We start from the raw sequence: 13,762 nt of genomic DNA, 5'->3' as shown, positions 1-13,762 counted from the left end.
GGCAGAGGGAGAGAGGAAGTGGGATAGAAATAGATTTTTCCTCAATGACGCCCACTAAAAGCTATATTTTTCTTGATACAAGAGAGCCTGCCATTTTAATGTTAAAAATAAAATCTAGGATCTAAGTTTTTTATTTAGAGTTAACGCCCCATATCCTAATAAGCTCCTAGTATCCTTTACATAGCAGCCAAAGCAGATGAAAAACTAAAAAATCAAAGGAGCAAGACAAAGTTAGCGTTGTTTCGTGTACCTGTGGAGAAGACCACGTTCTTGGAGATGAGTTTATAGTCGACAATAGAGAACTGTGGCAGCTCTATTCTGTCGACCCCGGACACTGCGCCATCTCCGCCTCGCCAGTAAAACTCGATATCGTCAGTGGTGTAGCCATCTGTAGAGGAGAAACCAAAAGCCTGGACACTTAGAGAAACAGGTCCATGTCAATGTTTTTGCATGTTTTAGCCTACAAATGATGACAAACATTTTCTAAAGGATACACACATTTTTAGATTGATTTCTCAACTGCCAGGTTTCCTTTTATTTCAGGATGCTAAGTTCAACTTACAGTGACTTGAAACCTGCTTCAGATTTGTAATGCCTCCCATTTAGTGAATGAATAGTCATCAAATAGCATTCAAAGTGCTTGCTTGAAGCTCTGGAAACATAATTTACTTGACTGTAAGCAATATTTTAGTACTGAATACTTCAACATTCATGTTTGCATATTGAGTATCTTCTGTCTTTTATTTCCCATAAACTTAGTTTGTGAATAAATTGTTGTTCAACAAACTCTCAAATCTTGCATGTTGGAGGGACCTTGAACAAACCAATAAGGAAGAAAGCCTCTGTTCTCCTCCATGTCTGTAATGGATTACCATCTCAAGCAGGTTTGTTTTCTAGTGGTGGAAAGTAACTAAGTACATTTACTCAAGTATTGTACTTAAGTACAATTTTGAGGTACTTGTACTTAACTTGAGTATTTCCATTTGATGCTACTTCATACGTCCACTCCACTACACTTATTTGACAGCTTTAGTTACTTTTCAGATGAAGATATGACACATGGATAATATAACAAGCTTTTAAAATACAACACATTGTTAAAGATGAAACCAGTGGTTTCAAACCTTTTGGGCTTTTGACGTCTTACAAAAGCAGTTTGTAGTCGGGGTCACATTTCAGATGTCTATGAGTTGTTAACAGCTCCACCAAATAGTGATTTTTCCCTCTTTTTACTTTTTACTTGTAATGGAGTATTTTTACATTGCTGTATTGTTACTTCTGAGTACTTCTTCCACCACTGTTGTTTTCATAATGTACTTACATCAACTTAAAACAATGGTTGTAACTGTGAGGTAGGGCTTTGATTTGACTTATATTAGTATGGTTGTGAGAATGGTTGGCAGTAATAAAAAGTACGGACCTTTAAAAAAAAGCATTCAAATTTAAAAATGACATATAGCAAGTCACTTAAAAATTAGAAACTTTGAAGCTGCTCTGTGTCTTTTCAGCAGAAAACCACTTTCTACATTATGTTTCATGTATTGGGATCCACTACGGGTGTTCATTGTAGAGATGTTGTAGCGAGAAAAAAGAAACAAATTCGTGTAATTCCCAGCATAGCTCCACCCAACTTACACCCGACTAGAGGTCTAATCAGCCAGAGTAATTGAAAGCACCTGTGTGGTTGTGCGGAGCCTTTAACGCTGCATAAGAGCGAAAGCAGGCAGCAGAGATTGGGAGCTGGATGCATCCGTTCGGTGCACATGGATGGAAACTGTTGCAGTTGCAGTCGGGGGACTCCAGCATTGCAGACTGACTGTCTGTCTCTGACATGAGCAGCGTCGAAGGCAAACAGAGAGCAGCCATCTCCCTGCTCCGAGTTCTACTTTGTCTGCCTCATACTTAAAATAGAGGCAGTGACCTATTCAGATGTGATGAATAATTAAACTGCAAGGCTCTGATTTTTTTTTAAAAATTAACACATAATTCTTTGTTCCTTTGGTGGTGACATTTAAGTTGGAGCTGGTCGTGATGCTGGTGTTGGGTTGTTATTGGTCGGACGTGCAGCTTACTTCACCCACAGGCCTTTTTCCCAGCAGACATTTTGAGTTGTCGTAGTAGGAAAAGGACAGGTGTTATAATAATATTAATGATGGCTCTGTTCTATTTAAGTGTCTCGGTCAGACAGTGAGACTTCATTTTGAAGGTTAAGGTTGGCAATATTCTTAAATATTATATATTGTCAACAAATCCCGTGAAAATAACAAAACAAACAATGTGTTAGACCATCTCTCATTACTTTCTTACATATTATACATGCTAGTCTTACATACTATGTCTGTGGCACTCAGCCTCAAGCCCATTTGTTCATACTGAGGACAAAAATCTTCAAAAACAGATCACAAATATATAGTTTAATGTTTAATCCAATAATTATAAGGATTTTATATGCAGGATTTACTCAAAATACCCATGTTCATTGTAATGAAGGAAAATGTCACCCAGTGCAAGACTGTGGCTCACTGATGTGTTTTTAGTAGTTGTAGTAACAGTTGAGCTCTACGGCACATAAGCTTTATCAGACAAAACTTTTCATGGGATTTGTTGAAAATAAGAAGAGTATTGCCAGTCTTATCCTATAAATGTTGCATTTACAGGACGAAACACAGAAACGAAATCCATCAAACCCCTGCTGCGGCTGTAATGTAGTTAATGCTGAAATTGTACACCAGCAGATACAATAAGCTCTCACTGCACAACAGCTATCATCTGCATTATCACCATCCCAGTCTTTCACAACCCCACGTCACCCCAATTAGGGCCGAGTGAGTCCACCACGCTGCTGTTTTGATGTGCAGCTCGGTTCAGTTCTGCTCAGCCATGAAGGGCCCGCATTCAGGAGGGCGTTGGGGAGTTTTGGAAAAAGGGAGGTTTCAGCATGAAGAACAATGCAAGAGAGCATTTTCTGGCCTGTGCATTCACTGCTCAGCCAGTCTCTAGATCCGTTAGTTCGTGGCCAGTGTCTCTGAGCATTTTTCGGATAGAGGTCTGTCAGCGTATTACATCACCGTACTCGTCCGGGGGCTGTCATGTGAGTCCCGAAAGAATGAGAGAGAATGAGAGGGAAAGACAATGTAACGGGTGTTCTTCTATATGCACACATATGTGGGTGTGTATTTGCGTGTGTATGTATGCAGTACTGAAGGGGTCTACATCAGTTATTACTCGGTGCAGCCCAGCATGTGACCAGTGTCCTGAGCCACAGTAGTGAGCTGCTGATGTATCGGGGGATCTGGGGTTTTAAGACTTGTGTCTGTTAAAAATGCATCAAGTTTATCAAGGGAAGTGAGAGTTCTCTGGGCTCATTAGTCTGAATAAAATAGCATGCTCTGGCATGAAGCAATTCCAACGTTAAAACCGTTGCCAGTTAATCCATATGAGAGCAGATACTGCCTGGTGATCAAAACTGGAGCTGTGTGTGAGAGACTCTGTGTGTGTGTGTGTGTGTGTGTGTGTGTGTGTGTGTGTGTGTGTGTGTGTGTGTGTGTGTGTGCATTTTGTGTTCTGCTGCCTGAGAGAGGAGGAGGAGGAGGAGAAAAAAATGAGAGTATGAGTGATGGAGAGAGAGATAAAAAGGCTGGGAGAGAGGAAAAAAAAAGAAGAGGATGAGACTGTGCAAAGAAAGGAGATGAGAAACGGAAAGAGGGGAGTGATGAGGGAAGAGATGGTGAGCATAATGGGAGAGGAGCGGAGGGAGGCGGTTCTGACCCGCACTGTTTTTGTGCTGCTTAACGCTGCTGGCAATAGTGTGATCAAACCCGGAAAGACTGAGCCCTACACCACATCCCAGCCCCATAATCCTTTTCTCCGGGGACCCAGATAAAGCATGCAGAGGACCTCGTCTTTCTCTCTCATGTTCCTCCGTGCTCCCTCCCTCCCTCGGCTCAAGAACGCCGGATCACGTACAATTACAAACTTCATGCGAAATGAGCTCTTTGTACTGTACAAACATGGAGGCAGTTTCAGGAGAATGCCGCACATAACATCCACAATCAGCACAACCCTGAAACACTGGACCTAATCAAGCTCCTCCACGCTTTGGAAGCCAGTGGAGTTGAATTAATTAGGGTGGATGTTATCAGTCAGTGAGCCATTAGTGATGTTCTTCTTCTTGATGTGTATCTCCTGATATCTCATCAGCCTTTCTCAGCATTTTTTACATGCAGTCTTATCAACCTTCCCTCTACCTTTGCCGCCACCGGGCCGGCAGACATGTTTTCAAAACCTGCAGCTCCAGATTTCAGAGCTGTATGCGTACGTGGGATCTGTTTAAATCTACGTCTACGTGTGGGAGTGAGAGCTGGTTGTCAGGGACAACGGTACTTACAGCTTTCGATCTCTAGGGTGCAGTTTTGCTCATCTAGAGGGTAGCGGCGCAGGTCCATCATGCAGGCTGCAGTTGTGGTGATCCTAGACACAGAGTGGGATGGGATATAAAGGATTCATCAAGGCAGCCACAAGCAGCGTCCATCTCATTTGACCTTCACCACTGAATACGATACACACATTAAAGCAGGATGATGACAAATCTGTATGATTCAGCAGTGCCTGATGTGAAACCATTCATCAGAAAACAGCAGGTTTCAATAAAAAATGTCATTAAAAGGTGTTTCAAGATCAACTCAACACTTTGCCAGATCTGACAAAGTCATCCTAGTGGTGGAAGAAAATTAATTGATTGACTAGTAGCTTTGGTGTATCTGCTCCTTAAATTTGAATAAAACCAAGACTGCACCTCCTGCAACTAACTCAGAATGCTTTTCTTCAACATTTCCACCCTCTTATGTTATAAACTCTCACTTCTCTTCTCTCCGCTGGTCAACTAAGTGACAAAAAAATACTCCCATCTTCTCTTAGGCCACAGTTCAGCACTACAGCCCAGTTTAGCCCATTTTTGCAGCAATTAGTTGGCTGTTGGTTAACCAAATGAAACATTTTCGGTACCACTTTCTAATAATTTATGCAGAGTTGTAGCTAATTGTCATTGTTTTATGAGTCATTCACTGATGCTTTATTGATCAGTCACAAGCTATTAATAAGAGCAACTTTTGGGTTGCCAGGTTGTGAAAATCTCCTTTGACTGGTTCCATTTATTAACAGCTTGATAACATTTACAACTGCAGACATGATGGATTAAATACCCTTTATTAATGACTTACTAACACAACTACAGACTTCTGAATGAATTACTAAAGAGTTAGTAAGAAATTACCAACATTATTAGAAAAATAAAAGGATAAACACCTGCCAACAAGATTTTTCACAACCTGGCAAACCAAAATTTCAGCCATTAGAAATAAACATTTTATATGGGATGACTTATTGGAAAGTGATACCATTTTGATTTTTGTTGTCTGTGTTTTCTGTGATATTGGCATTAGCTTTCTTGTTTTTATAGCTCTTTACAACCTAAGTTTAGTTTTGAGTATGTCGTATGTCCACATTTTAAATATGCTTGAAAAAGTCAGTTTGCATACTAACTAATATCATTGCGAGCTGTTGTCCCACAATATCAGTGCATCACAGTGAACAAAGGGATTGCAGAAGCTGCTCACAGCTGCAAATAATTAAAATTGATAGTGGATGGTGGTGAGACAGCTCCAGAAATATTTTGAAAAACAAAAAAAAGTACAACATTTTGTGAAAAACCTTTTGCTTTGCACAGTGTCGTTTCAAAGTCAAAGTTTGTAATACGTTGGCATTTATTGTATCATTTCCTGTTTGTATAATGGTGAAATACATTTATTTCTTGTGTACTAACTGCAAAAACAGTATTCGATAAAAAATAGTATATTGCATGTGCTACATAGAATATATATGGAACTGGGTCGTAGCACTGGTTTTATGTTCGTCCCATATGCAGATAAAACAGTTCAACCTCTGGTCACACAATCCTGTAATGAAGAGTCATGGAGCGTGAGCCAGCCGCATCCGACAGGTTCACTCAGCGTGACGTACTTCCTGCTACACACACGACAAGTTGGCCAGAGCTGAGACGGACTGGCACCCGGCCGTGCCAAAGCCCCAGGGCTGTCTGAGAGAAACTGGACGCCCAATGTAACTACAGGGACTAAATCTAGCAACCTAGGCTTGTTAGACAGCTCCCCCCCCCACCACCACCACCATCACCACCACACACACTCACACACACACACTGATTGATATAGAACATGATAGCATCATGCAACCATTAACAAGAATAGCAGCCTGTGGGAGAGTTCCCAGTATAGGTTGAAGCTTAACTTTGAACCAGACTGAGCAAACCTCTGAAGACGTCGCTGTGGGCTCTGGAGGTTGGACTTGAATTAGTTCATTAGTTATTTTGATGGACATTTTATAGACTGAAAGATTAATCGATTAATTAAGAAAATAATTGGCACGTTAACTGATACTGAAAACAGTTAGTTGCAGCCCAACTTAACATAATAACTAATTAAAATCAACTTGTTTCAATTTTATTTTCTTTATAATTGTATTATAAAGAAACAGTTTGAAATAATCTCACTGTGCAGTTTAACTTGATAATAGAGTTGGGCGATATTTATTAAATCCCTTATATAATTCTGTATGATTTTATATCATGATATAGTTAATTGTCTGGTAAATAATCTGATAAACTGTTTATGGATAAAATCAGCTGATAGGAATGTCTGTTTTTGGTGAATTGAACAAATTAAACTTCATCTATTCATCACATTGATGCAAAAAATCAAACATAAAATCCAAACTGTTGCCATGAAACAGTTCTGCTCATTGATTTACACATTCACGCACAATGACCCAACACACCCACAGATATTAAAGGATAACTGTCATAGTATAAAACATGAGGTTTAATCTCTGATGACAGACAAATTAATTTAGTCTGACAGGATATTGCATATTGTCATAACACCTACGGTATAAACAGCAAAACAAAACAAAAAAAAAGACTTTTACATTTTATGCAGCATGTGTGGTACCCACTTTTTTTTAATTTTTCAAAACCAGTTTCAGAACTCGGCCCTGCTTATCAAATGAGAACAAACAATCGTACTATTGAGCAGAGGGACACTGGAGCAGTAAGAATTAAATCACAATGTCTTTCCTCTCTTAACTTCATCATAACTACAAACTTGAAGAGCGCTTTGTCTTTAATAATTAAGAGCAAAAGTTTATTTGAAATCCTTCTACATAAGACTTGCAGCTCCCCTGGGCCCAGCCTGGCAAGTTTGGGATTTCATTTTTTCGAGATGTAGAGACACACACACTCAGGCTCTCCGTCTCTCTCTCTCTCTCTCTCTCTCTGCCTTCTTTTTCTTGCTCTCTGGGCTCTTATATAAGAGCCAGTTAGCAGGGCCATGGTGCACTGGGGGATTAACACAGGAGTCTTATTTCTGTCCTAGTTTACCCCTTTATGGTCAAAACTTACTGGGATGTTGCGTTCGCCAGCCAGTCACTCATCACTTACCATCATCACCATCACCACTAAATCATGGCGGTGGCAGAGGAAGCGCAGGGGAAAAGCGGAAATGAGGCCAAAATGGCAGGGGTAAAAATAACAGCCTATTTATAGCCCACCTACATCATCAGCAGAAGTCTCGAAGCTTTTTTGTCTGAGGAGAGACTCGGCATCACTGATCAAGAGCTGCGGCTGCATCCCCTGGCCCAGCTAGCGCGTCCGATACCCACGCTAACAATTAATAAACAGCAAATAACGAGCGAGGAGGAGAGACGGATGAGGATTTCTCTGCAGGATTCCCTCCCCGTCTTTGCCTCATCCTCCTCCTCCTCCTCCTCCTCCTCCTCCTCCTCTTCGTCTCCGCTGCAGCGAGAGTCTGCCGTGGACCTCTGCAGCAGCAGCAGCAGCAGCAGCAGCAGTGCTCATGAAGCACAGGCTTGTTTGCTCTTCATCAACATCAGGGGCCAGTCCCTCTCTCATCCCAACCTGCCGGAGGAGAGGCCACGCTCTACCAGATCACGCAGATTCAAACACGCTACATTTGCTCTGCGTCGGAGCTAATAGGACATGGAGTTCTAAAAAAGCCTGTTTTGTTTTGTTTTGTTTTTTTTTCTCCTCTCCGTACATGTTCTCTCACAGTTCAGCCCAGGCAGTGTGTGTGTATGTGTGTGTGTATGTGTGTGTGTGTGTGTGGACCCCCCCTAAGGCAGCCTGTGCACCTTTATTCCAAATGACCTTGTTTACGGACATAACACAACCACCACAAATTCCCAGACAGAATCTCATTTCGAGGGAGCATCACAGCAGTGAGCGGATGCAGAGGGGGGAGAGAGATTTCTGCGAGCAGGTTACAAACCTGCGCACTCTTTAATTAAACTGACACTCGCCAACAGATCACATTTTTACCTCACTGATGTTGTAATGAAGCTAGGAAGTTGAATTAAGATGGAGAAGCTACCTCCATTTTGGATAGAGAGCCCATGTTGAGCTGAGGAAACATGGCACGCAGGATTGTCTCTCCCTGCTCAGGCTACTGCCAAATTTGAAAATAAAATGTCTGCAGTGGCTCTACAAAGAGGGTCCCGTGTGTGCGCCAAAACATGCCCCATAAAAGCGGCGTTTTCTTAATCTGCATTTACAGGCACATCCAGATACATTCGACATACACACCGCCCTGCCTGATCAGTAGTTTTGAGAGAGAGATGGGTAACTTTGAAGGCGACGCTAAGCCCGTATTGACGGTATTGACAGAAAAAAAAGGCTGATTTAAATCCCCCCTCTTCCTCCACTCAGCAGCTTTCTCCTCCTGGCCATGCGATGTCATCTATTGAGCTGCAGAGTGGAACGCTCCTCGCCCTGACAAAAGAGGACGTCAGTCTCCATAGCACAAGGATATGTCCTCTCACAAAAGGAGCTACAATATTCACAGAGAAGAGGAGGAGGAGGAGGAGGAGGGGGGAGAGAGTGAAGGGAGGGAGGAGGGAGAATCCTAATAATTTCTCCATTTTGAATGAAGTCTGACCTTCATGTCTCTTTCTTTCTCTCTCCATCTCTCTCTCTGTGAATTTTGAGCGACACGCATCACGAGCCATGCGCGGAACGTTTCTTTTTTTTTTTTTTTTTGGTCTTTCCTCTCTTCCTGCATAAAATGAAACCTTAAGTGGAGTTTGTGTTTTTCTGTTGTGTATATGTGTGTGTGTATGTGTGTGTCTTTCCTTGCTGCCTGGGCGGTATCTGTGTTATTGGCTGAGCCTTTTCAGGGGTTGGGTAATTAGATCAGACTGCCTCTCCCCGAGAGTCAAACCAAGCTCTAAAGTGACAGTTGGGAGCACTGTTGTAATTTTCTGCTCCTCCTGGTAATTGAAGACCAGGATTTGGCAGGATTGGGATGCACTATATATCCAGGGAATAAGGAGTAAACAACACCCTCACCCTTCCTCCTCTGCATGCACCCCGAAAATAACACTCGCCCACTCACACACACCCACCCGCCCACAGACACAGATCCTACACTCACACACAAACATCTAATGCCTCCTGCAAACTAAACAATGCTCTAATCTACTGGTGTTCCCCAGGTACGGTGTTAGCTAATTTCCGTTAGTTCAGCACAAATCCACATTCACCTTTGAGGCCAATAATATGTTTACTTTGACCGCTTATTATGTAAGGATTTAGAAACACGGCATGATGTTGTAATTTTAAAACTCTAACAGCGATGGTTTGTACACTGTTAACAGAGCGTTTCAATGGTTGCATGCTGGGGCGGAAAAAGTGTTTATAACTGTGCAGGTTTGGAACGAGAACATGGAAGTCATTGTTCACTGCATTTAGTATTTATTGTACTTTCCAGTGACTGATCTGGTACAAAGCAGCTCTTCTCTTTGTTTTAGATTAAAGGAACTTGCAAAAGCCAGATTTGAAAAAGAATGAAGAATCAACATAGCTGAGGATGAGATATCCTGTCTTAAATTCCCTTGCACACTTGATCCTACATTTCCCATAATGCACTCGATAGCATTTTTTTCATTTGATCATGCATGTGGTAATAACTCACCTCCTCCAAATTCCACACCTCCAGTTTGTAACACAGGCTTTCTGTAGTCTCCACGCCCAAACTGAGCAAATTATTATTATTATTTATTTATTATTTACTCACTTTAAACAGCTTATTTCAGAACCACAGAAGACATCATACAACTGTTTTCACGGGCTGAGTAAAACTCCTCATGACTTTGACATGTAAAATCTATAGTGTCCCTTTAATGTTTATTGTTGACAAATAAATGTAGCAAACAAGCACAGACAGTGGATATTGATCTTTGAAAATCAGATAGAATTACACTTATGGTGATAATTATATCATAAACTGACCTTCAGTGGTAACTAAGAACATTTACTCAAGTACTGTCCTTCAGTGCGATTTTGAGGGACTTCCACTTTACTCAAATACTTCCATTTTGTGCTACTTTAAGCTTATAGATCACCACATTTGAGAGGGAAATATTTTACTTTTTTGACTCTACATTTATTGAGAGCCATAGATACTTTACAGATTAAGATTTTACATATAAAACATGTGGTCGGCTTTAAAACACGATGCACAGTTTTAGATTAAACTACCCAACGGTATGTAAAATAGTTAAATTTAGCTCCAGCTCGACCAAATACAACATTCAAAAGTTGCTTACATATTGATGCATCAGTAGTTACAATTCAATAACATGATATATAGTTGTAGCACAATGACTGTTTACTTTTGATATTTTTCTGATAATGCTTTAATAGTATTTTAAATGCTTTACTTTTACTTGTAATGGAGTATCTTTACATTGTGGTACATTTACTTCAGTAACAGAGCTTAATACTTCCATCTTTACACTGATAATAATGAATGAACTTTGCTCTCAGCCCAGCAGATAACGACACAGACTCTCTGACTGGACGTGTGTTCACATACGTCCTATTTTCCCGTTGAGGACTCCTCTCAGTTAGCCATCTTCCACCACATCCACTAAAGCCCTGCTGTTGCAACCAGCCCGCCCGTCTCTACAGGTATGTGTCAGTGTGCTCACAGCGCACAGGCATCTGGTCCGGGCTGACTCTGACAGCAGCTTGTGTCTGGACTTGCTAGCATCAAATAAAACCTGGACCAAACCCACGAACCAAATAATGGAGGAGCCGGGAGGCACCGGCACTGACAAGGACAACGTATCTGAGGTAACAACCACATCTCTCTGCTGCATGCACACTCTCAAATTCACAACAGCCCTCTCCTAGCCTCCATTCCTTTTTGGCTGTTATGCAAAAAAATATGTGTTGGGCTTATATAATTGAGTCAGAGCGTTATAAATTACATTTCTCGACTGTTGAAACAAAATGTAGCGATGAATAATCTGGTGCAGTGCAGATACTTAAATTTTTTAAGCAGTCTTTGCGCAAGAAGGGCATCTCAGTCTAGAGAGAGAATGAGTGAATGCTGCAACATCTTGAATTAGCAACAATAATCTCATCTTTTAAACGCGGACACTAATCTGAGATCATTTGCACAAGTGACACACACACACACACACACACGCATACTGTATGAAGAGGAGGCGACAGATCAGAGGAGGCAGCAGCAAAGTGATGGACGGGCTGTGCTAGCCTGTGCAGTCAAATACGCAGCATCAGTACAAATACAGATTCAGTGTTTGTATTGAACTGCTACATTATTGATTATGAGATATCAATTATGGATGACAGTCTCCTCAGAGGCATCACAGTCCAACATCACAAAGAGATGTCTTGTAGACAGGCTGAACCATCCTGCACAATCAGACTCAGTTCAGCTGTTTGTACCACCCTGCTTCATTATTGATCATGACCAATCAATTATTGATGATCATCAGGGGATGTGGAGGGCTAAAACATGAAGGCATGTACCTCCTCCTATACACAGCTGGTAAAGGAGAAGTCAGTTTTATTACATCTTAGGTCTTATTTTTGTAGTTTTGTCTCTATTGGTTATAATAACATTGTTATCACCAAAGTATTTACTGAGATTTGGGAACACGTGTGTCATGAAACACAAGTGATCAGACAGGTTGTAAACAAACCAACTGGTTTGACCATTTACAGCCAAGAAAAGCCTCCTTGTGACCCCAAACAGTCTCAGTCACAGGTCTCATGTGACCAGTTCAACCAAAGAATGATGTTTTCTTCTATAATTATTTCATTTTAATTGTTCAAATAGATAGGCCCTGAAGAGGTAAAAATCTTCTGTATTTCAGAAGAAAAATGTAAAAAAATTGAGAACTAGTTTGTCTATAAAGATCCCTGGTTGTTTTATTTAAAGGTGCAGTGTGTAGGATTTAGTGGCATCTAGCGGTGAGGTTGCAGATTATAACTAACTGAATACCCCTCCCCTCCTCTTCCAAGCGTGTAGGAGAAACTACAGTAGCTGCCAAACTCGCGAAAAACGTGAAAGGCCCTCTCTAGAGCCAGTGTTTGGTTTGTCCGTTCTGGGCTACTGTAGAGACATGACGGTGCAACATGGTGGCCTCCATGGAAGACGAAAACACAACAATTCTTATTTTCATGGGATTATACACTAATTAAAACATACTTATGAATGTTATATTCCATTTCTGCCAAGTCCGTTCAACTAGATGCTACAAAATTCTGCACACTGCACCTTTAAATGGAGGATTCAATTAGATTTGGGACTATTTATTCATATCCGGCACTCCACTGTAATCATATTCTATTTTATTCAGTTGTATCCGATTGTTATCATTTATGTTATTTTACTTTTTTCAATCATGATATACAGTATGTGTCCTTTTATATTTTATTTATTTATCTATTTTTTAAAATATTTTTTATTATCTTGTCTTAATGTCTCTTTATGACCACGCTGTTAAAAGGTGCAACAGAAATGAACTTCTCTTTCCTTGTTTTGTCTTCTTTCCAATCTTGTTAAACTCTCAGAATAACTTTCCAACCTCTTGGACGGTCCGCTGATCTTAACCACTTTATTTTGAGTTGAGCACACCCAAAACGTCTGAAACAATCCCTCATTGCTCAGCAACACTGTAAGTACAGTTTGTCAAAGTGAAATTTGGAAGTGAGCCTCTTCGACCGTGACCTTCTACCTTCATTTGCGCTTCTAAATAAGTATGGGGTTTGCTTTCTGCTCATGCGTCTTGCCCTGTTGGACTTCCTTTTAGTGATGTCGTTCTCAGATTTCAGCTGTTTATCTGTTGAGTATTATTGCCAAAACTATGATAAAAGAGACCCAAGCTGTAATAAACCAGAATTATCCTTTAAACATACATTCTGTCATGAAATTAAGAGCCACAATGGTAAAAATTCAATACTTGAGGTTATTAAAAAGGCTTAGTCAGATACGACGCATCAGATACAACCCTGTTACTTCATTAAGCTTCGTGATCAATCTACTAATTATGAGACGCTGGGAAGGGCAGCTGTAAACGGCTTACCTGAGTCCATAAAGCACCGTGCCGTCAGGGTGGAGACGGATCATCCTGTTCTTGACTGTGACTCCGTGGACGAAGGACTTCTTGTCGTTGAGGAAGTAGGTGTCGGGGACCCACAGCTGGTCGGCCACTCGGTTATCCAGAGTCAGGTTGTAGGCGATCTCGGAGTAGGAGAGACGCTTGTCCCGCCATGCTTGCTGGAAGTACATCGTCAAGGTGTAGTCCTGGATGACAGAGGAGGAAGCCACAGTGAGAATCAATAACGCTGATCCTAATTACA

At 41.1% G+C, this 13,762-nt stretch overlaps 1 protein-coding gene across 2 annotated transcripts in view; it reads right to left on the bottom strand.

The window, feature by feature from the left end:
- The window catches only part of gabrb2a (gamma-aminobutyric acid type A receptor subunit beta2a), a 29,446-nt gene that overhangs the window by 4,759 nt on the left and 10,925 nt on the right, over positions 1-13,762 (bottom strand). For both annotated transcript variants that reach the window (XM_042419278.1, XM_042419279.1), the window contains exons 4-6: positions 13,486-13,706; positions 4,388-4,470; positions 251-388 (exon numbers count right to left, since the gene is read on the bottom strand). In XM_042419278.1, coding sequence (XP_042275212.1) covers positions 251-388; positions 4,388-4,470; positions 13,486-13,706 — 442 coding nt within the window. The remainder of the gene's footprint in view (positions 1-250; positions 389-4,387; positions 4,471-13,485; positions 13,707-13,762) is intronic.

This window comes from Thunnus maccoyii, chromosome 8 (genome assembly GCF_910596095.1).
Source record: "Thunnus maccoyii chromosome 8, fThuMac1.1, whole genome shotgun sequence".
In the NCBI taxonomy this organism is placed as follows: Eukaryota; Metazoa; Chordata; class Actinopteri; order Scombriformes; family Scombridae; genus Thunnus; species Thunnus maccoyii.
This window is presented reverse-complemented; position numbering and strand designations above follow the sequence as displayed.